The sequence below is a fragment of the Branchiostoma belcheri genome, unplaced genomic scaffold (assembly GCF_001625305.1).
Source record: "Branchiostoma belcheri isolate BF01 breed outbred unplaced genomic scaffold, Haploidv18h27 scaffold7, whole genome shotgun sequence".
Lineage (NCBI taxonomy): Eukaryota > Metazoa > Chordata > Leptocardii > Amphioxiformes > Branchiostomatidae > Branchiostoma > Branchiostoma belcheri.
Window position 1 is genome coordinate 732,999 of NW_017804353.1, and position 27,103 is coordinate 760,101.

General features: G+C 44.4%; 3 protein-coding genes across 3 annotated transcripts; 2 read left to right on the forward strand and 1 right to left on the reverse strand.

Annotated features, from left to right (window-relative positions):
* The first annotated feature begins 35 nt into the window (after positions 1-35).
* LOC109484767 (anaphase-promoting complex subunit CDC26-like) lies at positions 36-779 on the forward strand. Its single transcript, XM_019788138.1, has one exon. The coding sequence runs from the start codon at positions 113-115 to the stop codon at positions 428-430; it is 318 nt and encodes a 105-aa protein (XP_019643697.1). The 5' UTR covers positions 36-112; the 3' UTR covers positions 431-779.
* Positions 780-8,913: 8,134 nt separating this feature from the next.
* On the reverse strand, positions 8,914-10,521 carry LOC109484420. The gene has a single exon (XM_019787669.1). The coding sequence runs from the start codon at positions 10,203-10,205 to the stop codon at positions 9,258-9,260; it is 948 nt and encodes a 315-aa protein (XP_019643228.1). The 5' UTR covers positions 10,206-10,521; the 3' UTR covers positions 8,914-9,257.
* An 8,363-nt stretch (positions 10,522-18,884) lies between these two features.
* Positions 18,885-26,808, forward strand: LOC109484281 (dimethylaniline monooxygenase [N-oxide-forming] 5-like). Its single transcript, XM_019787539.1, has 11 exons — positions 18,885-19,064; positions 19,931-20,070; positions 21,704-21,785; positions 22,163-22,290; positions 22,778-22,886; positions 23,385-23,640; positions 24,304-24,467; positions 24,977-25,111; positions 25,587-25,691; positions 26,002-26,100; positions 26,578-26,808. The coding sequence occupies exons 1-11, from the start codon at positions 18,891-18,893 to the stop codon at positions 26,806-26,808; spliced, it is 1,623 nt and encodes a 540-aa protein (XP_019643098.1). The 5' UTR covers positions 18,885-18,890.
* Positions 26,809-27,103: the final 295 nt, after the last annotated feature.

Sequence of the window (27,103 nt, forward strand, 5' to 3'; positions counted from 1 at the left end):
AAATCCCATCACGAAGGTTAAAGGTCGTCCTGTATTTCGGCGGGAGAACGAAATTCTCACATTTTTTTTTGGCGTCCAGGCAAAAGTTTTGGACGATTTTGTGGCCGCAAAGATGATCAAACGGAAGCCCACACGTATCGAGCTGAAGCTGGATGACCTTGACGAATTCGAAGCGGTGAAAAAGGAGGTAGAAGAGCGTCGAAAACAGCGGAACAACGAACTACTCGGGCTCGGAACACAGGGCCAGGGGGAGGGCGCCGCTGCCGCTACAACCAACGGAGAATCTTCCCCGCCGTCGGCTAAAACCAAGACCGATAAAATCCACGAGCGGATCGGGTACGACCCGACGCCTTTACCTGACGCCACGGCGAGAGTCGGCACCCTACCCTCACCGCCTCCGCCACCTGGTGGACAGCCGCCGCCTAGATAGCGGGATGTGGACTTGATCAACTTCAAGATGTAGGGATGGTTTTGGAGCACACGGAACTATCGAGCTATCAAGTAACATCGACTTCATATGACGGGAAGAAGACACTTTGTTTGTGACTGTACGATGGTAGAGAGAGAGAGAGAGAGAGAGGACACCGAACTATCAAGCTATCAAGCACACCGACTCCATACAACGGCATGAAGAGCAGAAGACACTTTGTTGCTGTACGATGGACTTGATTGCAGAACTTGCATGTGGCAGCGAGAATACTATGGCTTGGACATGCTGTTATTCGTTGTTGAGGACTGTTTTATTAGCTTCACTGAGTATTATAAAAATATGCATATAAAATATGCCTGTTGTAATTTGCCCGTGAAGCTTGTGTGTTACACGGAAGGGCGGTTATATACTGGCTATACCGTACTGATACAGATCATGTAACATGATGAACCACTGGAATTGTTAGTTGCCCACCCCACTATAGAAAAGGGCAAACCAGTTTTGTACGAAGTTGCGATGTTAAAGGCTCATAATCAAGTATTGACCTTTTGTGCAACATTATCATTCTGTGTTAATTTTGTCTTTGTTTTTCTCGCAAAACTTCAGGCAAAAGAGTTGATATATGTACATTGTACATCTACTTATGTGAATGTACCTATTGTACTTTGTATGAGAAAAAACTCAAATCTTTCAAGAACAATTCAATCATTTTATTTGATACATGTACCACAAAATAGATGGCAATAGCTGAATAAGAGAAAATAAACCAATGCATTGACAAATAGAATTTGATAGTACTTGTCAGATATATGTATCAACGAGTACATACGGAAAAAGATGGACATAGGAGCTACAAAGGGCTATCCGCCTACTGACTCCTGATTAATTCAGGTAAATATATGTACATCTAAATCAAGAGTGAACGGATGCTAGCTAGTATACATGTGCAATGACGTAGTTACGTGTCACCATAAAAAAACAATGTAGCATACTACAGTCTATATATGTGCAAGAGATGATGCTAAAAAAGTCATGAACTGATTATGCAACAGGCTATCACGTTGTTTTGTTAGTTTTGTTAGTGGACCAGCAAGCACTTTGTTTTGTTAGTTTTGTTAGTGGACCAGCAAGCAACATATGAAAAAACTGTTTGTTTGACTTTGTAGAGAAAGACTAATCTAAGTTGAAACTACTTGTAATACTGTTCTGTTTATGAAAATGACTTTTTTGGTTTTTGTCTTATTGAATACCGAAGATAACCGGACTACATCCGTAGCGTAATCGGAATGTAGAAAACTGCATATTTGTAAGAAATGTTTCCAGTTGTGGGTCACTATTACTGCTTTACATGAGGGACTAAAAAAAATCAAACTGCGCTGTAAAAATGTTTTCCAAACCCTTGCCGAAACCCCAAAATCGAAACGTTCTGATGTTCTAGAACTGCATATTGTGGGACACTATTACTGCTTTACATGTGGAACTAAAAAAAATCAAACTGCGCTGCAAAAACCATTTTCCAAACCCCAAAAATCAAATATCCTGGGAATTTAGAGTCCCGCAGCCCTCCTTGCTGCAATGATCATTGCCAGGAAGTTACGGGCCTTCCGGCTCCCGTCCCAGATGAGCGACGCTTGGTTCGTGCCTGGAACCGGCAACAGGATGGGACGAACGTGAGCGAGCACTGGGATGATGGGGATGGTCTGCAGGGAAGAGATGATGCTTATAAAACTCCTGAGCTGACTGGTACCAGCAAGGACATTGTATAATAATATATATTATACTAGCCTGGGTACCATTCGGATTTTCGCTCGGCAACGCTATTTTTCGATAATCTCCAAGCAAATCCCTATCGGTGGCAAAAAAGACAGTATCAAATTGGCCAGGCAGTATCCATTAGCCAGAGAAGGTCCGCGGCCACCGACGGTGGGGGTCAGGACAAAAAAACGGCTATATATAAAAATGTAACGATCATTCCCCCACAACCTCTGCTTGGAGAGTGATTTTTCGAGCGCCGGCGGAGCGAAAATCTGGATGGTACCCAGGCTAGTATAGTATAATATATACAGGCTAATATTACACAACAGGCTATCACTTTGTTATGTTAATGCCAGCATCATACATCTGTAAAAAATCATATATTGTTTGTTTGACATTGTAGAGAAGCCGTAGCGAAGCCGCATGCACAAGCATAGCTAATAGTAATGGTAATAGAAAAAGCATGATCATGCTTCACCTCTGACGTGGATGACTGGCGGGGTGACTGGGCGGCTTCAGTAGTTGTGGGTTGGGAAGCCTGCTTCTTGCCCGTCTTTTCTCCGGCACTGGGGGTTTGGGGAGCTTCCTTCTTCTGGCCCAACTTCTCTCCGGCACTGGGGGTTTGGGGAGGATCTTCCTTCTTCTGGCGGGGCTGAGATATAATAATAAGAAGAATGAACTTTATTGCTCTACAATCGTACAAGGTACAATGTATGACAGTAATACAACAATACTACAAAACTTTACTTACTACAAACTACTATCTAAACAGTATCTGAGTTACCATATGGTCATGTATTGATGATATGTTCTCGCTTATGGAATAAAGTGTACAGAAATTGGCCTACGTAAGCAGATATGGTAGTTGGACATGATAATAATTCATGAGGGGTTTACTTTCGGGTGAGCGGCCTCGGCGGCGGGATCCTTCTGACCCGCAGATGCAGTGCTCTTCAGACTTTGGCCGGGGGGAGCCTTCGCGGCCTTGGGGGTGTCTGCCTTTGCTGCTGACTCTGTCTTTGGCTGAGGCTTCTTCTTGGGGCTCTGTAGCAAGAACCCGGCCTTCATTCCACCGAATGTCGCCTTCGGTTTGCCCTTGGCTGTACTCTGAGTCGGAGCCCGCACAGAGGCGCTGGGTTTGTCGGGCTCGGCGGCCTTGATCTTCGGCGTGTCAGCAGGGTCGGTAGGCCCGTTCAAGTCGCTACGTTTCTTCTTCACTGTTGCGCAAGCCTCATCATTGGCATTGCTGCACCTTGTTTTCTTCCTTACCGATGTGCCAGACTCCTGTGCAGGGGCACTAGGCTCCCTCACCACGGGTGGGGGCGGCACTGCACTCAGTGCACATTTCTCACTGCGAACGAACCGCACGTTCACGGCTGCAGAGAGAACATACCAGAATCGGTTAGAGGCGGTGTCAAGCCATATACTTGTGGATTTCCAATATACCTGAGACAAGGAGTGGGTGGGAGGGGTTTAGTCGTGATGTGGGAGACTAAACCTAACCTAACCCCAATCGTAAGTCTAACCCTAGCCTTGAACAATGATCCCAACTCTATTAACCCTAACTGTAATACCAACCCTGTTCTTAGAACATCGCTGGCTGCAATACACATAACGTTACTATCGAACGGGGTGGACAGAGACCGGTCTGATTTGAAGTGAAGGAACACCTCTATCTCACCTTTCCTGACGGAGCCTACAATCCTGACTACCAGTCGGAAAAGCAACAGACTGAACTGCAACAAAATCCCAAACATGTCGTCTGGACTAATGTCAATTTTACAGTCGAAAACACGAGCCGAATCAGAGCGGCCAAACTCATACGTCTGACCGGATTTCGGAATTTTCGACTACTGCTAGGACAATAGTGACGTCACAAAAAAGTATCCAAGGACATTTGACATTCGACCCGTGACTTTGTGACGTTCTAAAACAAAGGAATTAACGTGTCATGGGTCTATGTTTTTTTAAAGTAATCGTCAACGTCAGCCTTTGTACAACCATAAGCAAGTCGAGTCCCCTTTACTCTTCAATATGCTATATAGTCGTATAACCGTAACAGAGAGCCCTTGGGAAAGGCCTTTACACGGCTTTCCTCACTTAGCTCAGGTGTAAATGAGTATTGTCATGTATTTGTCCCCTGTGTTGGTGGCGGCATTAATATAAGTTGAAAAAAAAATTGAGTGTGCCGTCACCACGTCTTGTGATTATACGTTGGAATAAAAAAAAAAGATATATGTTATCAAAATGATCCTTGGTTTTATCTTTGGTTTTAAAGACGATGAAGACGATATGTATCTTGGTACATCCTCTGTTACAGCGTGGAGGGTGTGGACCTAACCAGCCTCCAAGATCTTGCTAAGGAGGCGACAAATGTACCCCCTAGCGGACCAACTCCCCTGGCATGTTATCTGTCTATATTTGGCCAATATTTCTACTCTTTCCAGCCGCTTCCCGACGCCCGGTAGAGGCTAGTGTGGACCGTTCTTAGAACATCATGGTTACAGAGCCCGGTATTAGCCTCCATAGCATGCCAAAAACTGGGGGTTTTGGGGTCTTCAGGGTCTTTGGGAGCTTTATGTGCTATTTTCTGATTGCATATAGATAACATAGCCGGTCTGGTTGAATTACCCCCGTTTTTTGAACTGGGCTAATCAGAAAACAGCCGAAGACCACCAAACCCCCAGTTCTATATGATCTATAAGCCTGCTACGGATGCTAGCCTGGTATGTACTTGTCTTAGGTGACAGAACTGGTCTGATATGAATGGAAGTATAAACTTTTGCTCACCTCTCTTCAGAACGCCAAAGAGTCTGGCTACAATCTGTAGCAGGAAGACAGCGTTGATCAAGAGAAAACCGAACATCGTGTCATCAGATGACGTCGACTTTCACGGCTGTGAAAAAACTGACAAGATTGAGGGACGCGGGATGTGCGTGACCACCCAAACTCATCTCAAACTTTCACAGTTGTGAATACGATTATGACGTCAGAAACGAAGAAGGTGAAAAAGAGACCGTAGTCACCTGACCTGCTAAGCTCCAAGCCTCCTGTGCAGGCCTCCGGGTGGGTGGGAGTTTTGATACTGCGTTTTGTAGAATTTTTAAGGCGTTCTTCTGCCGGCCATCCTACAACCAGCCGCCCAGATAAGGTTTGTACCTGTCTGGGCGGCTGGTTGTAGGATGGCCGGCAAAAGAATGCGTTAAAAATTCTACATACGCAGTATCAAAACTCCCACCCACCCGGAGGCCTGTACAAGAGGCTACTAGTGGGGGCGTGAAAATGACATGTTGTTAAAATGACGCCACGGCACGGGACATAATAAAATAAGTCTCTTGACGTCTATGCCATTTGATAGACCAAGGACGTTTAAAACCTTTTTAAACCTCCTTGGATAGACATTGTTTTAGACCAAGAAATCTTTAATCATTACCCTACAAGAATGAGAATGCACCACAAAGTAGCGTTGCATGCTGCAGTGCGTATTTAATCCGCAAGGAGGCCTCAGGGAGGTTCTATTCAGGGAGGTCTGTGGAAACTCTGAGCACGGTGCTGTTGGCTTCCTCAAGTCACACCGACTTAATTTTATGGATGATATCCTCTGAAGACCCCCAAACTAGTGCGCGCGGGTGAATTTAAAAAATCCGGCCAAAAATTAAAAAAAAAATGCTACCAAACCACAGGAATACAAAGCTGGTATTGTGAATTTGCGGCAGTACATAGCGACGTATACGCCAAGCCGACACATGCTGGCTTTTTGCGGAATTTATTAATCGGCACGGGTTCGAATTCTTGCCGTTGTTCGGTAGCCTGGTTGCCATCCCATCCAGAGTTACAACTGGCTCCGTATTGTCACTAACTACCATTCATTCTCATTCTTGTAGGGTAATGATTAAAGATTTCTTGGTCTAGAGGCCTAGAGCGTGATCTTTTTTTTTTTTTTTTTGAGAACAGGTGAAAATCAATGCGCGCGCGGATGTCATCCATAGAATTAAGTCGGTGTGGCCTTACTTATTTATCCTCTCCATCCCTTAATTTATTGCGAGACATAAGGCCATGACTTTTCTCTTCCATCTGGGTCTGTCTTCGGCCACCTTCTTCACTGATCGCCAGGACAGTCCCATAGACGCCAGGTCTTCTGACACAGTTCTTCTCCAGGTGGTTTTAGGTCTAACTCTATTGGTGCTTGTTGGCGGACACTTGTAAATACACCACTATACACCGAACATTGCGCATGTTTTTATTGACCAAAGCAGTTTACTCCCACATATGAATGCCGCGAAAGTGCGTGCCCCCAGTTTGAAGTTTTTTAATAGAATACATTATGTGAAAGAGACGTCATGCGGCGTAAGGAAATTATTAATATCAAATACGCTGCTTTTGTGTGTGTTTACAAGTGTGCATGTTTGTATATTTGTGTGTGAATGTATGGGTGCAAGCCCGTGTGTTTGTGTTGGTGTGTGTGTTTGTATGCATGTTTTTGTATATGTATATGTGTATGTGTATACGTGCATGTGAGCGCAATTCTCTACAATCTTATGTAACGTTACATGTATGAACTAAAGAAGCTTTGCGTTGTTGTTTTTTTTCAAATCGTCCTTGGGTGAAACTGATAGCACAGCGGTCCCTTGGGTGTATGGTTCTATGATACTAATGAGAATTATGACAAATCAATAATTCCGACCACAAATAACGACAATAAGAGATATGTTCTCTGCGGTGGTTAAATAGCCACCCTTGTGCCTTCTGAATCAATTAATCGGAAATCTCTATTAACACCCCCCCCCCTTTCCACCAGAGGCAACGACCGCTAAGTTACCAAATGGGGTTGGGCGAAAGAAAAATTCCAGTGCAAGAAAGAAACTCGGATAAAAAATTCTAAAACCACGGCAAAAATAACCCAAAACCCAAACCTCTGCTTGGAGAGTAGCTATAACAAGCATCTATATATACTGCACTACTACACTATGCCTTGTACTTTGTGTGCTAAGGATTTGGCAGACTGCTTAACGGATTTCACATGACAAAGGATGTTTTTTACGTGTTGTGTGTTTTGCCGTGGTTTAAATATACTTTTGCATCGTACATATCAATTATAAAGGCAGGGTTCACACATATCCCATTTTCGTTGCTCAATGGTAGTCTCCACCAGACTCCTTTGCAGGCTGAATAAATAGTAGAAATCTGCCTTAAAAGAATGTAGCTGGCCAGGGGAGATAGAGGGTCCAGTTTGCCTGCATATAGGACCCTCTATGGCCGGCCAACTCCCCTGGCCAGCTACGTATATAATATATATATATATACATCATACAGTCTTTTTAGGCTGATTTCTACTACATTGTATTTATTTAGCCTGCAAAGGAGTCTGGTGGAGACTAGCTGAATGGTGGCCCAGCGATCGCCGACTAACGGAAGGGCCTTAAGTAATTAGCCTTCCCGTATGGGAACACTACGTCTGCGTTAAATGTCGCCTCCGTTATTATTTCAGTACAAGCTCGTCACAAGAAAGGTCGTATCCTAGCGACAGGGCAATAATATTTACCCAAATGGCTATATAGAATGACAGAAAGGTCAAAAAGGTGCGCCTCAGAACATACAATATTCATACACAAACTTTATTCAACCATGTTATATAACAAAAACCTTCGCTCGAAAAAAGAAGTACAGCGAGCTCGTTTCAAGAAACCACGGTGGGTCTATGCCCATAAATAAACTCGTACGATATATAAGTTATTGCACGGTGACAAGTTAATAAATCGGTTCGCAAAACTTGAATTGAATAGCCAAGGAGGGTGGCGGGTACAAAAGAAGGGGAATGTTTGTTGAGGGTTTTGTTTCGGCGTGTGGTATCGGTGAACGTTGTGCCAATTGTTCTCAGTATTTTGTTTCCAGCCGCCTGATGGGGTGTAGGTCTTTCATGGTGGCGTGGTTACCAGGAGACCAGAATTGGGAGAAAGGAACTCTATACGGCGAATTTAACTGCATGGGGCTCCGGCATACCGTACCCCCTTGACATTCACGTCAACCGTTCGTATGAAAATGACAAATTTTACATATTTCTGACCAGCAAAATCTCTACGTGAGTAGAGAGAGCATTGTTGGTGGCGGTTCTGTGTATTCAACGTTTGCAAAAACAGACAGGAAACAAACATCATGGTATTTTTGTATCAAGTTATTTTGCCACGCAACCCCAAGTTTTGCATACATGCCGACGTTTTGGTTTAATTCCATAGCTACCTTCCTCAGTACATAACGTAACGGTTTCTACTATCATGATAGCTGCTCAACATATACAACACATAAAAATCCTACACAACCCAAATAACACTCATATTAATGACAATATTAATGAGATCTGACAGCGATACATTAATAATACTGATGAAGACAAACAGCATGAATTCCTTATGGCTGTCATACAGGATCAGGTGCGCTCAAAGATTGGCTCTTTTCGTTCGATCGATTTGATAGGTTTCCACTGGAGGATGTTATTTGAACAGGACCTCAGGAACGATAATGAGTCTATGGGGAAGCCTGCATGTTTACGTGCAGGACCGGAAACTTCATGTTAATAAGAACACGTTCCAATTCACAGGAGAGTCAGTGGATATATGGTCATTCCTCACCTGTAGCCTCCATAGGATGCCAAAAACTGGGGGTCTTCTAGGTCTTTGGGAGCTTTTATGTGCTATTTTCTGATTGCATATAGACAACATTGCCGGCCTGGTTGAATTACCCCCTTTTTTAGAACTGGGCTAATCAATAAACAGCCGAAGACCACCAAACCCCCAGTTCTATAAGCCTGCTACGGAGGCTACCTCACCTGAACATTTCACATGCGTTCATCGCTTGTGTTACTCCAAAAGTGTTCTAGCTGCAACAACATAGCTGGTGAAATCACGGTATGCTTGACTGTGTACACACGAATCCGAACCCTGACATCCGTATTTTACACAAACTGTGTCAAGAGCTTCAAGGCTCACTGAAACGTCCATAAATTAGGTCAACGGTAGGTATAGAAAATACCCTAACAATCCTTGAATTTGAAATGTTGTTGTGAGGCATGTATTTTCTACCCTTCGATGGTTTCGAGTTCGCTCTCGTCCACCCAGGACCCGGACGATTTAAGCTTCCCCCCTGTACCGCCCCTTCTTTCCAGATCCTCGCTCCACTCCACAGAAATACTGGAACTCCTCCGTTTGAATCTGTCCCTGAACGATCTCGAAGAAGAAGATTTTGAAGGAGATTTGGAACTTTCCTTGGGGCTGGGTGCTTCCTTCTTGGTTTTGTGAGTGTGCGGGCTTCCACTAGCAAAAATACATCCTGTGTCCTTGTTATACTTCACCACCACGCTACCAAACGCCACAGTACAAGGAGAAGTGCTGTAGGTCTCGATAACTTGCTCTGTCTCCGTAGAGGGGACTTCTTCCTCCTCGTTTCTATCGTCTGATGGTTCGGAGGCGGAGGCAACAACGGGCTCCTGAGTCTTGACCACCGCCCGCACGTCCTCGGCTGTCCACGCTACAGAGACGACCAAGAATTCCCCGTTCAGATCGTGCACGCCGGCCGACTCCACATGTACGCTCTTACCCGCCAGGTATTTCCGTATCGTCTCCTCTTCTAGACTCTCCACGCGGGAGTTTTTTAGCACCAGGTACAGCCCCTGTTCCCGGGCACCCGCGTCTTTAGGTCGGGAGGAGTTCGACTTGAATTTAGAGCGCATCCGCCCCCACCAGGAGGCCGACGATTTGACGTCGAGGTGGAACAGTTCGGTCTCGGTCTCCTGCGCATTCAGCTTGTCGGTAAGCTCGGTTTCTTCACCGGGAGATTCCAGCAGGGAACTCAGGCGAACGCCCGTCGGCACGCCCGCTTTAGTCAACACGTACAGCGGTTTGTAATCCTCGCTGTTTCCTAGATCCAAGCAGGCTGCGAGCTTGCCTTCTGCGTGCGTCTCCACCGCAGTCTTCGGCGCCTTGTCCCACTGTAGCCGCCCGCTCTCACCGGTCATTACGGGCTTCATGTCGGGTCTAATGTTTACCGGCAACACCTCGACTGGTGCCTCGCCTCTTCACGGACTAGTGGAGCGTCCTTAACACGTACTCAACGCACCACCTCTGGTTGACCCCCACCTCTTCTTAATGCCGCACGCAATGTCTAGTCCCAACAATAGCCTGAGCGAGATTTCAGTACGCGTGTCTCGCCGTCGAGGTTTCTTACCGGCTTACTGACAGGTCTTAGCTAAAACACAACGTCACGTAGTAATCTCTTACCCAGGTTCCTCTGCGCCGATTACCCAGGGATCGAGAGCTAGCGTGGCGTCGCAACGCAACGTTAACGGTTCGGTTGAGAAGAAACCCGGCGTGGAACTTGATATGTTTGGTTTTACGTCAGTCTGAACCCAGTGTATAGCTGGTCTAAGACTTAGAGGGACTAGTCTCTACCAGACTAACTACGCTGGCTATATATAGGAGAATATTTGCCAGGGGAGTTTTGCCGCCTTGTAGGTTTGACAGGCCGCGCAGGAGGGAAAGAAACTACCTCCCCGCGGCCGGATTCCCTTGGCCAATTTTACTCTCTTTTTTGCCGAATTCTACGATCTGTATTCCCGTAGCAGGCCTGGTGGAGGCTACATGTAGCTGGTCTAAGACTTAGAGAGACGGCCACAACTGATAACCGTATGACGTGGAATGAAGAGAGTTTACGCAGATAAACCACCACTTTCATGTACACAATCAGTAGAACGATCGATTTATAGATGGTAGCTGACGTTCGTAATATTCGTATCCGGTCAACAGGGCCTGGGTGTAATCAAGGAGAGTGCGTGCCTGTTTTAGATTGAGAAGGCTTACAACTACTTGTTATGCAATGTATATATACATGCACACGTCTTGTCCTATATATGCATGGAAACACCATCTGCATTTTAGGCTTCGTTTTGTTTTTAGGACAAAAACAGTGTCTACAATGCTTTGATAAAATGTAGTAATATAGTCACGAATGGACAACGATTTTGGACTTGTTGTATATGTATGGAAACATAATCTGTATTTTGGGCTTCGTTTTGTTCCTAGCACAAAAAGAACAGTGTCTACAATGCTTTGACTAATTACCACTTGTATAGTCACGAATGCGAGACGATTCTGAACTTAAACCCCCCATTGGCTAAATTTAGACTCTAACTGAAATTCGGTACTAGGTATATATGTAGACTACACTCAAGTCCTATTTTTGTGAACAGGGTAGTTTTAACAGTTGATTTGCTTTTCCGTACGATAAAATTACAACCATGCCGCCCACTGACTGAAGCCGCCGGCGTTTTGTTCCGAGTCATTACCAGAAAAAAGTGGTATCGATTTCAATTTTCGCGGAAATTGGCAGACCAAGAAAAATGAGTTTAATTGCGAAGATGATTGAAATGGTTTGGAAGAGAAGAGAAGAGTACTGAAGGGTTATGCCACACACATGCACACCTGTCCTTGCACCGTAGCCTCTACCAGGCACCGCGGGTCGCTGGAAAAAAAGTAGAAATTGGCCAAAATAAAGGGAATAGTATACCAAGGGAGATAGCCGGGCAGAGAGGGTACATTTTGCGACCCACGGACAAGCACCAAGGAGATTACTTTTTTTAACCTCCTTGCAAGCACTAACACCGTGCTTATAGGACAAAAAAGATGAATCTATAAAGAACACCCATATGTTACTAGTTTTATGGTCGATTTTACTGTTTACTATTATTTTACTAGTACTTTTAAGTACTAGTAAAATAATAGTAAACAGTAAAATCGACCATAAAAAATTAAAATTTCCTTGGTTCATGCAATTAGCCCTCGGGCATGAATTTGCAATATACGTTCTCTATATTTGAACAACGTTATGGCTCCTTCATTTTACATTAATTTATTTTCTTGTCGCGTGATTCCATATCGTCAGGGTCATCTCTGGAGAGAGAATATTTTCCCCTGGGATGATATGTCAAGCATGTCGCCCTGCCTGCTTCCTGTAGAATGTGACCAGGTTTACATAACACGGGCGCACAGTTCCGCAAATAACTTCTCCGGGTTGGGGAGTAGCGATCTTTTCTTTGATGGTTTCCGCCGACTTGACATATTTTACTTGACATATTTCGACAGGGCGACGAAAGACGGCAGAGCTATAGGAGGCTCTTGCTTGTCTCATTCAGAGAAAGTGTATATAGTTTAATAAGGTTGTCACTAACTTGTCTAAATATCTTTGACAGAAAGAAGAAATGTCAATTGTTGTACCAAGCCTTTAGATTTGTACGTTGTTTGCAATGCATTGCAATTTCAGGCAAAGGCAAATAAGAAAAAGTACCTTTCTAGCATTTGTCTCTCCTTTTCCGAAATTTGTGCCAAAGACATTTTCTCGTAACCGGAGCCACTGTGATTTCGCCACCAGGGGACAAATTTCTAACCTCATCGCCCCCCTCCCCATACTAGTATACGAGAAACATGCACGATTGCATTCTAAATTTAATGTTGTCAACTTTGTACAATATCAAAGTCGTACCTTTAATCTGCACGATTGTAACTCGTAATGAATTATGAATTAGACGTCTTGATGTCGCCATTATCATTCTCATATATTTACGATGCGCCGCAGAACTTGACGTAATAAACTTCCCTTTCGATAATTACCCAGAAGAGTTGCTTCTAAAAGAACACACTCCGCAGGTGAAGTGTCTTATGAATTATTTAAGCTGAACGGTCACGTCTTGTCCGTATGTACACGCGAAGTCGACATTTGTATAAGCCACAACATCCCAGAAAGCAGCACGAAAAATTGCTAGTGTCTTTAAAAGCACCTGTTATGGCCGTTATATTCAAACGGAGAAATTAAGATTAGTATGTTTTTCTCTGTCTTTTTGTTTGTGTTTATGTGTATGTTATGTTATATGCAATTAATAAACTATACTTGAAGCACAGGATACACTTAGCCTGTTTTGTATGCGAGCAAGCAACCGGGTAAAGAATTAGCCTCTACCAGGCTTCGGGAGCGGCATACTGTACTCTTAAGTGGACCAACTCCCCTGGCATGCTATCTTTCTATTTGGAAAATTTCTGGCCGCTTCTCGAAACCTGTAGATGCTAGTCACCACCAGACTCCTTTGCAGGTTGAATAAATAGTAGAAATCGGCCTAAAAAGAAAGTAGCTGGCCAGGGAAGTTGCAGGCAAATTGAACCCTCTATGGCCGGCCAACTCCCCTGGTCAGCTACATTCTTTTTAGGCCGATTCTACTATTTATCCGGCCTGCAAAGGAGTCTGGTGGTGGAGACTATATAGATGCTAGGAAAAATGAAATGTTGACAAAATAATGAGGAAACTCCGGTGGGAGATCATTTAGTCCTTGACTGTCAAGGCAGACATGTAAATTACAGAGATAGAAGAGGAAGCAATTGTTCGGGAAGGCCGGTTTACGTGCGTCATTCCAAAAACGGTCCGGCTGACGTGCGCTGCTGACGTCAGCATTAGAAGCAGCTCAACGGCTCACCGCCACCTGTTATACTTAGGCCACACTGATTTAATCTCATGGATGACATCAACGCGCGCATTTAGTTTCGCCTGTTCCCAAAAAAACAAACTCCGAGGCTGAAGCCTAGCCTCCATAGCATGCCAAAAACTGGGGGTTTGGGGGTCTCAGTCATGGTCTTTGGGAGCTATTATGTGCTATTTTCTGATTGCATATAGACAACATAGCCGGCCTGGTTGAATTACCCCCGTGTTAGAACTGGGCTAATCAGAAAACAGCTGAAGACCACCAAACCCCAGTTCTATAAGCCTGCTACGAAGGCTAGCTGAAGCCTATGTGCCATCAACGCTACCATCATAGCATAGGGAGGCGGCGGTAACTACGGAGGATGGCACCCAGGCTACCGAACCTTTACAGAACTCTAGAACTCAGTACGGTGCCGACTCATAAATGCTGCAAAAGACCAGCATGTGCCGACTTGTTGTAAAAGTAGTCATGTACAACCGCAAACGATTTGTCATACTAGCTTTGTATTCCAGTGGTTTAGCGCTAGCAGCATTTTTTTGTCTGGACTTTTTTTATTCGCGCGCTCGCATTACTTCTGGGGTCTTCAGAGGATGTCATCCATAAAATTATGTCAGTGTGGCCTAATGCCCTAGGCGGTTTTATGTAAGACCTGCGGCACGTCATCGCTTTTGTGATGTTTGACTGAAGTGATTCTAAAATTAAGACGGATTTTGTGTCCGAGAGCTAAAAGGTACTAGTAAATAGTAAGACGCGCGTGTATTGTCACGGCTAAGCACGTGCACGTGCACGTGTACTGTACTGTAGTACCACACACCTTGCCGAAGTGATACCATAACTCGCTCATGATCAAGAGCAAACTAAAAGATTGTGGTCACGAATCGGGACATGTGAGCAGCTAGTCTCCTTCGCAGACTTGTGCGGAGGCGTTGATTTTTTTTCTTGGGAGGAGTTATGCCACAAACGTCGCCGGCGCGTCTGCGAAGGATAATCTCCAAGCAGATCCTTGGTGGCAAAAGACAGTATCGAATTGGCCAGGCAGTATCCATTTGCCAGAGAGGGTCCAATACGCCACCTAAGGATCTGCAGATTGTCACCTTGGGTGGCGCATTGGACCCTCTCTGGCCAATGGATACTGCCTGGCCAATTCGATACTGTCTTTTGCCACCATAGGATCTGCTTGGAGATTATTCGAAGGAGGTTATGAGAAGCCGGGCGCGAGCTTTAATTTTTGGCTTGGCTTGGGCTGAGCGTTTCATTCACTAAGTTTTCTGACTGACTAAAAGTAGCGGATGCACCTGGAAATGTCTGCCATTCTTCACAACCAGTTGCTTGAGTAACAGTTTCCTTGTGTATCTCATAACCTGGAACTATCGTAGACTGGAACTCGTTGCCACCAAGCACAGTTGGTGCATCATCACTAGAAAGCTTTAAGCAACTCCTGCAGTTGAATGTGCAAAGATTGAGTGTAACAAGTCGCTCGGTGTGATATAACTAGCTGCCGCCGCGCCGCGTGCCTGCGAAGGTGGTGTGTTACGCCGAAGGGTGGTTATACCGGCTATACAGATACAGAAGCTGGTGTGTTACGCTGAGGGGTGGTTATACCGGCTATACAGATACAGAAACAGATATCTCATAACCTGGATGTCTAACCTTCATTGACGTACTGGTATTACTGAAAGCGTTTCCGACAAATCTCGTACTAAATTATTCATACCTTTCTGAACGCCTCCCTAAGCCTGTATCATAAGACAAAGACTGAGATGTATCTAAATGATAGCTGCAACCATTGTCGTATTGTCACATCTTTAATTCTTTCTCATTTAATTTATGGAGTCTGACAAAAACACGAATGACCCACATTTGAATGATGCTATATACACTTTATATACACTTTCTCACCGAACTGTTTTTACTGCATAATGTAACGTTTTGAAATATGCATATTGACTGTCAAACCATTTACTAAAGCAGAGGAATATTTGATGATTATATAAATTTTAACAATGTGTAATAATGTGCAATAATGTTTTTAACAATAATACATTTTGATAGTATATTTTAATGACATTTTGTGTTGACCACAGAGCAATTCAGGCATCCAGTATGGTTGCCTGCGAGTCTGTCGTCAGTGCGAATTGTGTACGTTTGAGTTTCAAATTGAAATAAACCATTCTACTACTACTAAAGATGCCAAAAATTATGTGAAGAAAATATTTACACCTATATGAAATCTTCATGAAAGCGTTACCAACGTACATGTATCTTACATCTTTCTTCCTTCTTTCTTTTTAACGTCTATCCTCCATATCTTGCGTTGGTTGTAACCTATATATGTCAGTCGAATACTTTATGGTATTACGTGAAAGCGAGCACGCGCGCTTTTGTTAGAACATCTGAGAGCTGTTTCATGTAAACCTTTGACAGGAGATCTTAAAAACCTTTTTCTAAAGATTACACATGGGACAACACATGTACCAATAAATATAAAAGCACATGCAGCACTTGGATGTTTACAGTAAGGACTGAACATGAATGAGACTGTGGGAAAAACAGCACTTGTAAAAAGCCATAAAATTCAAGCAAACAATCCACATCAATATTGTACCTACAATTTCCACAAAACGTCACGGTCCTACCATATATTTCCCAGCTATACAGAATTCGCCATAAATTATTAGTGCGGTCGCGGGCCCACGGGAGCACTACGTAGTAATTACTGCCTGTGGCCACCGGGTCCTACGTGGGTAAAAAAAAGGGCGGACTGTGACGTCATGGCCATTAAGGGCTCACTTGACAATCCTCTTCAAACGGTGGAAAGTGCTCTTCAAGGTATCAATTGAAGTTGGAGAGGGCTGGACAGGAACCGGGCGCCATTAGGCATCGCTAATGCAAAACGGTGTTTAACGTGAAAGGTAACATTTGCAAAGCAAATGCATAATGCACGACAAAATACTGTTACTCAAGCAATTGAATATGATTTTGGAAACGGTCAGACGTTTCAGGTAGCACCCACTACCTTTCGTCAGTGACACTAGAGAACATGTGCAGAAATGCAGGTTTATAAGCAAGAACTATTGCTTTGTGTTGTGTTATGTTGTGTTGTGTTGTGTTGTGTTGTGTTGTGTTGTGTTGTGTTGTGTTGTGTTGTGTTGTGTTGTGTTGTGTTGTGTTGTGTTGTGTTGTGTTGTGTTGTGTTGTGTTGTGTTGTGTTGTGTTGTGTTGTGTTGTGTTGGTTCTTGCTTAAAAACCTGTTCTCTAGTGTCACTGACGAAAAGTAGTGGATGCTACCTGAAACGTCTGACCGTTTCCAAAATCATATCCAGTTGCTTGAGCAACTGTTTTTGGCGTATCTTATTACCTGGATGACTAACCTTCACCGACAAATGCTCAATGGTTACCTTAATGTGGTCAAGCCTTTAATATAAGAGCCAGTGTACATTAAAAAATACTTTTAGACAGGATCTGCTGTAAATTCACAGTAATGAATAAAACAGGAAATCCACAAAAATTCTGTACATGTGGTAGTTTGTAAGTAGATCATAGGGCCGTGATGAGAGAACGGGGACAGAGGTTAGGCTTGCTCGAACTGCCCTCTATCCTCTACTTGATGAACTGCAGTCACTCCTTCGCTCTTATAAATCAAGATCCCCTTTGATACTATAGAAAGCCCAAAAAAGAAAAAGACTGTCAAGAAACAGTACTAGCCATGCCTTTAAATATCAGGGTTATCAACCAAGAATTGAAGTGTTCAATAACTCGTATTTTCTAAGAACTATCACCAAGCATAGTGGGGCATCATCACTAGAAAGCTTTAAACAACAAGTTTTGAGAGTTGAGTGTAACAGGTGGTGAGACAAGAATTGGGTGTAACAGGTCGTTCGGTGCAATGTAGCTAGCTGCCGCCGCGCCACGTGCCTGCGAAGCTGGTGTGTTACGTCGTCTATACTGATACAGATAGAGATGGATTAGTCTGAAATTTGGCATGTCGGCAGTTAAAGTGGGTATCAAACACCTTAGCCAAACTGCAATGTCTACCTCTGATTGGTGGATATGCCCCCCCCCCAAACAGATATAGAAGGTTAACATAGAAGGTAATTCTTAGATTGACGGCGACATTTTTTCTCGTCAATCAGCCATAGAAATTACTCCTGTTCAATAACTTTTTTATAACCTGTTTAGCATTAGTATCATTTAATACTAGTAGCTGGTGTGTTACGCCGAAAGGCGGTTATACCGGCTATACAGATACAGATTTAATGTCTTGGGGTGGTGGGACTTCAGTGCACTGCACTGTTATGTCAACTCTGTGTATGTATATGTTTTTTATTTTGTTGTGTGGCGATGTAAAAATAAGTTATAAACTTGAGTGCAGCGCCGCACTGTTATTGCTACTGTTTTGTTGTGTTATGTAACGTTATTGGGGAATAAAAAATGTGTTAGCTGGGTAGCAACGTTGGGAGCGGACCAAATCTAACAGGACAGGATTTCCTGCTAATTAACATCGCAAACAACATAATTACTTCATAGAGGATTATGTCTTACGGATTTTTGTTAATATGTCGCGCTTGTGCAAATGGTTGTTTAGGTGCAAACCGGAATGCACCCATTTTAATTCTCTTTTCGCGCTAACGTCAGCTTAATCTTAATCCGTACGGACTACTAGTATCATGCTGTCACCTGACCTCCTACTTCGCAGATCCTGTTCTGACTGGTTCTATAGCCAGAGGGAGTCTAGAATCTAGTAGTAGTAGAGAGAATTCATTCCTCAAGCTAACCGACATCTTGCACACGCAGTCGTCCCTCAGTAAGACATCTGGAGCCGCATAGTTCCTGTTTAGAACTTTTATTCAGCCTGTCAGGCTATAGCCAGAAGCCGTGAATAGCTTCATCAGGTTGGTAAGTCACTGAGTAAAGAGACTATTTTTACACAATCAAGTGTTTTATTCAGCCGACGTTTTGGCGACCGTCTGTCACCTTCCTCATGGCATTGTAGACACAGTTGGGCTTTTGGCTTTTATTTATTTAACCAGAGTAATAGTTCCCTGTAACCACATCTACACATATGTAATCACATACTTGAGGAAGGAAGGTGACAGACGGTCACCGAAACGTCGGCTGAATAAAAGACTTGGTTGTGTAAAAAAGAGTCTCTTTACTCTATAGACAGAAGCGTCTAGACGGGCAGAAGAAATGGCGAAGAAAGTTGCAGTGATCGGGTCGGGAGCCAGCGGGCTGGCGGCAATGAAGTGCTGCCTTGACGAAGGACTGCAACCCGTCTGCTTCGAGAAGGGAACAGACATCGGCGGGCTGTGGAACTTCAGGGAAGACGCCCTGCCCGGCTTCGCCAGCGTCTACCGATCCACGGTACGATTGGGTATTTTTTTTATTCCAACATGTAATCACCAGACGTGGTGACGGCACACTCAAGTTTTTTCAACTTATATTAATGCCGCCACCAACACAGGGGACAAATATAGGACAGGACAATTCTCATTTACACCTGAGCGAAGTGAGGAAAGTCGTGTTAAGTGCCTTTCCCAGGGGTACAAGATCGGTGGCATGTCAGGACTCGAACCCGGGACCTCTTGGTTCCGAGTCGCGCACTCTGCCGACCCCACGAATTGATTGGGCATAATTGTGATGAATTAAGTCTGATGCCACAACGTAATTTTTAACAAGAGTCTTATAAATATATACAGTTTTTAGCTAGCTCGTATTTAAGATGATTTTATTGTTGTAATGTATAACTAATTGTTTCTATGTTTTGTCACACCCAATTCAGCTAAATCGAATTAACTGCCTATGTGTGACAGCTGTGAACTGTTTGAAGTGTATTTTGTAAAGGTTGCGAATAAACCATTCTCTCTCTCTCCCTGTCTCTGTCTCTCTCTGTCTCTGTGTGTGTGTGTCTCTCTCTCTCTGTCTCTCTCTGTCTCTCTGTGTGTGTGTGTGTGTGTGTGTGTCTCTCTCTGTCGCTCTCTGTCTCTCTGTCTCTCTGTCTCTCTCTGTGTGTGTGTGTGTCTCTCTCTCTGTGTCTCTCTCTGTCTCTCTGTCTCTGTGTGTGTGTGTGTGTCTCTCTCTGTGTGTCTCTCTCTCTGTCTCTCTCTGTGTGTGTGTCTCTCTCTCTGTGTCTCTCTCTGTCTCTCTGTCTCTGTGTGTGTGTGTGTGTGTCTCTCTCTCTGTGTGTCTCTCTCTCTGTCTCTCTGTGTCTCTCCCCCCCCCTCTCTCAGGTCATCAACACCAGTAAGGAGATGTCGTCCTACAGCGACTTCCCGATCCCCAAGGAGTACCCAAACTTCATGCACCACTCCTGGGTCATCAAGTACTTCCGGCTGTACGCGGACAACTTCGGACTCATCAAGCACATCAGGTAATGAGATACGCAAAAAAACAGTTACTCGAGCAACTGGATATGATTTTGGAAATAGTCAGACGTTTCAGGTAGCGTCCACTACCTTTCGTCAGTGACACTGGGGAGTTGTCAGAAAAGCAGCTACTATACTTGACGAATTGCACCATCTTTGTCTTGACTTAAACTTCAAGCCGATCCCTTTTGGTGGCCGTACAAACTACTCTGGCTAATGGATATTGTCTTGCCACCGAAAGGGATCTGCTTGGAGGTTAGCCTTGACTTGTCTAACTGTTGTTTCCTTTTGGGAAAAAATTGTCTTCACTTGACGAGACATCTAAACATGGTCAGCCAAGCAGTAAAGCAAGATAACGCGGATATTGCGAAAGATTTGGGTATGATGATACGATTCGTATCCAACGTCTGTCAATGAATGGGCTCTGCAGCTGTAAGGTTAAGGTCGTCTGACCCCAGACTGGTCTGTATTCGTATCCGTCTGGTGCAGGCGACTGCCAAAACTTGCTCAGCCAAGCAGTAAAGAAAGAGCTTCTTCTTCTAGCTGATGCCTTCGACTAGCTGATGATCCTGTTGCCTTTTGTGGCTAATACGAGATGGGGTTCACAAGGCCTCCATCCAGGAAAGTCGTATAAAATACCATTTCTAAGGGTACAAGATCGGTGACATGGCAGGGTTCGAACGCGGGTCCGGGACCTCTTGGTTACGAGCCCAACGCTCTGCCTTTACGCTACACGACCCCACAAGATAACGTGGATATTGCGAAACATTTGGGTATAGACGTAACACAGTAATGTACCATTTGTTCCACCTACCCTTATACCTCAGTTATGTAACTTAGTGTATTAGGCCCATTACGGGCATTGACATGCAATAAAGTTCAAGGATGTACAGACTGATCCCCAGCAAATATCTCACACGTCATCGGCAAATAAACAGGACCCTGCACGTTGCACGTATCGGCCGGATTATAGGCAAGCATCAACACTGGCATGAAGTCAAGTCAAGTCAAGTCAAGTCAAAGCCTTTATTTTCCTTCGAATGCTTGTTCGGCGCAAGGCCGCTTTTCAACAAGGTCGAAGTAGTTATATATGTCGAATATGTCATAAAGGAATTACTAAAGAACCTAACAACGAAGTTATGCTGTTGACATACGTATTAGATGTTGTTCTGCTTCAGGTTATGGTGACATGGTCTTTTCCCCAGTTAGATTGTTCTCTGTGTTTGACTGAACAAAGGACTTTATATACCAGTAACGTCCTTGACTGAACGAGGCTGTAAGGTCATGTTTTTTTGCGATTTAAAAGTACGATCTCATTCAACTCATATACACTTTTCATATATTCCAACATCTTATCACAAGACGTGGTGACGGCACACTCAAGTTTTTTTTTCAACTTATATTAATGCCACCACCAACACAGGGACAGTACAATACTCATTTTCACTTGAGCGAAGTGAGGAAAGTCGTGTAAAGTGCCTTTCCAAAGGGCACAAGATCGGTGGCATGTCAGGACTCCAACCCGGGACCTCTTGATTTCGAGTCGAGCACTCTGCCGCTACGCAATCAGTTTTTGCGGATACCTTTTGATTTATTTTTTTTTACTTAACAGATCTATGATTTTGTTTGTTAATGAAGATTCCGTCACCATGTGGACCACGTGAAGCCGAGAGAGGATTTCTCCCAGACAGGACAGTGGGACGTCACCTACACAAATGAGGTGGGCCAAATGATGTACAAACAACTAGAAACGTAACATTTGCAAAGCAAATGCATAATGTTTACCTTCACATATGGTCTGCTCTGTTAATTCGTACTCAAACACATTAATATATATGGTGACAGGAGTCTAAATCCCTCCTCCTATGAAATTGCAACATGATGTAACCCAACACTAGTTACCATGGTAACAGACGTTTGTTAATCCTGTGCCTATATAACTTTTTTTACAATGTATTCCTGTATTTTTTTTAGTAAATCGATGTTTTGTAAATTGGTTTATAATTCAGTTTTTAACTGCGAAGAACCAATAAAACCACATTGACTATTGAATCTAATTGTAACATGTTTACCGTGCCTTTTTTCACGGCTTTTCAGAAAAAGGGTAACACCAGCACGGAGATATTTGATGCAGTGATGGTGTGTACCGGCCACCATGTGTACCCAAACTACCCCAGGGACAGCTTCCCAGGGATCGACCACTTCCAGGGCAAAACCCTCCACAGGTGAATAAAAACCTTCCAATTTTTACCTCCGAAAATAGTTTCATCAGGCTGTTAGAACATAGGTCTGATCGTAGGATATAGGAATTTTCTTTTTCACAACCTGGAAAGACTCACCTTGCTTACATGTACGTGCTTGCTTGCTTGCAAAGACTGATTCGTATCACCAGCGGGGCTGGAATCGCTGGAAACTGCTCACTCTATCATTGAATAAAAAGTTATCTCCAATTTCTTCTTTGAATTCCTCTAAGAACGCAGGAAATGCCATTTCAGAAGGTTCATATTTTAAAATTTCCCGGGGGAGCATGCCCCTGGACCCCTATACCTCGCGCCTTCGGCGCTCACTGATCCCCTCAAGCAGTGAGAAGAACCCCACCATTCAAAATCCTGGCTACGGGCATGTGTCTTTCCTGGTTTAAAAAAATCCATCCAGTTTTTACTTTCAGATTTTCGAATATTGGATTCATGATACATTTTCCATCTTTTACAGTCATGACTATAAGGACCAGCGTGGTTTTGAGAACAAACGCGTCGTTGTGATCGGCATCGGGAACTCCGGAGGCGATATCGCCGTGGAACTCAGCAGGCATGCCAAACAGGTACATCTAATAGCGCCCAGTTTAATTCTGGACTTCCAGTTTAATTCCGGACTAATTCCCATATCTCAGCAACCTTACATCTAGATGGGCTTATATCGTAAACTATAGGTAAAAATGATGTAAGAAATACATGGCAGCCATCGAGGACCCCGGACCCTTTCCAGCATTCTGGCTCCAGTTCAGAATTCTGCAGAAGTGGGTTAAGCCCTACGGGGTCTTTGTATGGTATAAGATTATAATAATAATAATAACCTTTATTGTACATTCATGTCCTATCAGGCTAAGTACAGGTGAACAGATGAAATGGTAATATACATCTTTGTAGTACAAATAGCTCTAAAACTACACTAATACAAAGGTTTAGCTTCTTCTCGTTTCTTAGTGATGTCAAAAATATAATTTGATTATATATATACCTAATTGCTGGTATGGGTCTATCAAAATTCTACACATAGGTTGAGAAACCTGTAGATATCAAAGTTGTTTCTGTCTCCCAAGGTGTACCTGAGTACACGTAGAGGAGCCTGGATCCATGACCGGGTGTCAGACCACGGCCTCCCCTTCGACATAGCCAAAAGCAGCCGCTTTCAGAGGACCACCTTCGGCTGGCTTCCCCTGTCCTTGCGGCTGAAACTCATCCACGATCGGCTCAACCAGCGCTTTGACCACGCGCTGTACGGCCTTCAGCCGGAGCACCACTTCTTCAGTCAGAACCCGACCGTCAACGACGACATGCCCAACCGCATCATGACAGGTTTTTAAAAAAATATTTTTATATTCCAACATTTCATGACCAAACATGGCGACGGCACACTCAAGTTATATCAACTTATTTTATGCCGCTACCAACACAGAGTACAAATACAGGACAGCGCAGTACTCATTTCCACCTGAGCGAAGTGAGGAAAGTCGTATAAAGTGCCTTTCCCAAGGGCACAAGATCGGTGGCATATCAGGACTCGAACCCGGGACCTCTTGGTTCCGAGTCGAGCACTCTGCCGCTACGCCACACGACCCCACGTGACAGTTTCCCTCGTTACTATCATGAATGTTCATCTGTGTTGGTAGTTACATGTTTAGAGTTAAAAAGTTTGATCCAGCTTTCGACCAGTCACTCTGGTCTTCCTCAGTAGACTGACCCAGTGAGGCTTGTCACGTGGCTTCTTTGGAGTGTGAGGTCAACACTGCATGGGTCAAAGGTATCTGGTAGACGATGTCGGCCCCCGTCGCGGTTAAGTGAAGGGTGGTGGGCCCTGATGTCTACCAGATACCTTTGACCCAGTGTTGACGTCACACTTCAAAGAAGCCACGTGACAGGCCTCACTGGGTCAGTCTACTGAGGAAGACCAGAGTGACTGGTCGAAAGCTCCAGGTGAGAGAATTTTTGTGTTGGACCAAAAGTTTTAACTTCAAACAGGTTCCCTCATCGTCAAGCCCAACATCAAACGCTTCACCGAGACCGGAGTCGTTTTTGAGGACGACACGGTTGAAGATGGCGTCGACGCCGTCGTCTTCGCCACGGGGTACCGCTTCGACTTTCCCTTCATCGACGAGTCGGTCATGAAAGTCAAGAACAATCAGGTCTGTATCTGTATAGCCGGTATAACCGCCCTTCGGCGTAACACACCAGCTTCTGTATCTGTATAGCCGGTATAACCGCCCTTCGGCGTAACACACCAGCTTCTGTATCTGTATAGCCGGTATAACCGCCCTTCGGCGTAACACATCAGCTTCTGTATCTGTATAGCCGGTATAACCGCCCTTCGGCGTAACACGCCAGCTTCACAGGCACGCGGCGCGGCAGCAGCTGGCTATATTATACCGAACGACTCGTGACACCTAGCCTTGGAATATCTATCTAATTATAATGCCCCTACTGTACTTGGTGACAGCAAGTTCCACTCTGTGATAGTTCTAGGAAAGAATGAGTTTTTGAACACCTCAATCCTTGGTTGATAACTCTAGTCATTGAAGGCCAGGGTACCCAGGCGATGAAGGCATGGCTATTTCTTGTTCTTTTCTGAGCTGGTATTAGGTACTTAGTAGTTGATACGTCCACCAGTTTATTGGTCATTTTGTACATCATGCAGGTCGACCTCTACAAGTACGTCTTCCCTCCCAACCTGGACCCCCCCACGCTGAGCATCATTGGTCTGGTCCAGCCCCTTGGCTCGGTCATGCCCATCTCTGAGATGCAGTCCCGCTGGGCGACCAGGGTCTTCAAGGTAGCAGAGCACAGTTTTCCCCCAATGGGGATTTCTATAGTTAAGGATACCAAGATGACTCACTTCGACGCGGTAAACTTTGAATTATACTAGGGTGCACTTCACAAATACGAAAATTGAACATGTTTGAGTAGAACTTGACTGTACAAACTACAACATATATAGAAACAAAAAAAAAACTTTGTCGGCGTATCTGCTCGTAACGTACACTTTAAAGTCGCCCTCTACGGGGTTCAACTGAACTACAGCCGACTCACCCGGAAAGCCAGTTGCTTAATACGGCACATTTATACACGAACTGCAAAACCTTCACAATTCAAATCATACAGTCTCAAACCCGATACATTCCTACACCACACATCACAATTTACATCTGGCTGACGCTCACATCAGACTTTCTACCCAGTCTTCAAGAATATTTGCTGTACTATTTTCTATATCCGCTAATTCACTGCTGTGTTCTGCGACCTTCCAGGGCGTCGACAGGCTCCCGTCGCAAGACGCAATGTGCGACGACATTAGGCAGAAGGCGGCCGCCATGTCCAGGCGGTACTACTCATCCCCACGGCACACCATCCAGGTTTGGTTTATTTCTATTAGTGAATATATTATCTCTATTAGTGAATATATTCACTAGTCTTGCGTCCAATAACTTTTAGTACAACATATGTAGTTGAGAAAGCTATATGATAATAACGTTAATGCCCCGCCTTATCCTCTGTGTATATGGTGAGATAATCCCTGGTCAGGTGCAATAATCACCTCCTAAACCACCTCGTTCGCTACGCTCACTTGGTGGTTTATTCGGTGGTTATCAGTCACACCTGACCAGGGATTATCTCACCATATACACCTAGGGGCAGGTCATTAACCCTCTATTAATAACGCAGGTCGAATACACTCCGTACATGGATGAGCTCGCCGGCCAGATCGGAGTCAAGCCTGACTTCAAGCGTCTGTTCCTCTCCGACCCTCGCCTGGCCATGGAGGTGTGTAATCTCAGTCTAGTGGTAGTTTGGTATCTTATCGTCTATGATCACTTACTATAGACAGGGGTCCAAACAGTCCAGATTTCTTCTGCGATCCGTATGTTAACTCTACTAACAGGTACGTCGATGAAGGTTAGACATCCAGGTAATACGAACTACTAAACTATATGTATATTACTACTAACAGGTACATTGTCTAATGGTTCACAGGGAGTTTAACACTTTTTTTACAGAGGGTTGCCAGATGTCTAGAATGCAATACAGATGGGATACTGTATAAAAGGCTACAGAGAGCTATAACTAAACATGTACACGTACCTGGGTGGGTCACCACCTACGTGGGTCACCACTAACTTTACGAGCAATTCTCAACTCCAAGCTCAACTATACTAACAAAAGTTATTCACTATTTGCGCTAATGTATGCAAACATTTCCAAATGGTCACCTACAAATTACTAGTACCATAACTGTTACAGGTGTACTTCGGGCCGTGCACGCCTTACCAGTACCGCCTAGTGGGGCCCGGGGCTTGGGAGGGAGCCGGGCAGGCCATCCGGACACAGTGGGACAGGATCACCTTCCCCACCAAGACCCGGCCCGTCAAAGTCCCGGCCGGGGCCCGCGCGAAGTCCGGTGGGATGCCGCCGGGAATCCTCAAGCTGTTGGTGCTGTTGGTCCTCGTCGTGGCCATTCTTTTCACGTTTTAGATGGATATTAAACCAGCCAAGAAAACGCAAAAAGAAATAACAACAAACAAAAAACAACAGTTACTCAAGAAACTGGATTTATTTATGACGATTTACCACATTTGTGGAAGGATTGACATAACAGGTGACTATCACCTTTTCAAAGATGTCAAACCTGAGACCAGACTGTAAGGTTTGAACCACTCACACCGGGAAGGTCCCCTACTCTTTTCGATAAGTGTGGTGGGTTCTTTAACGTGAGTGGGGTGTGGCTCTCCCAAACACGGGACCTCCATTTAACGTCCTATCCGAGGGA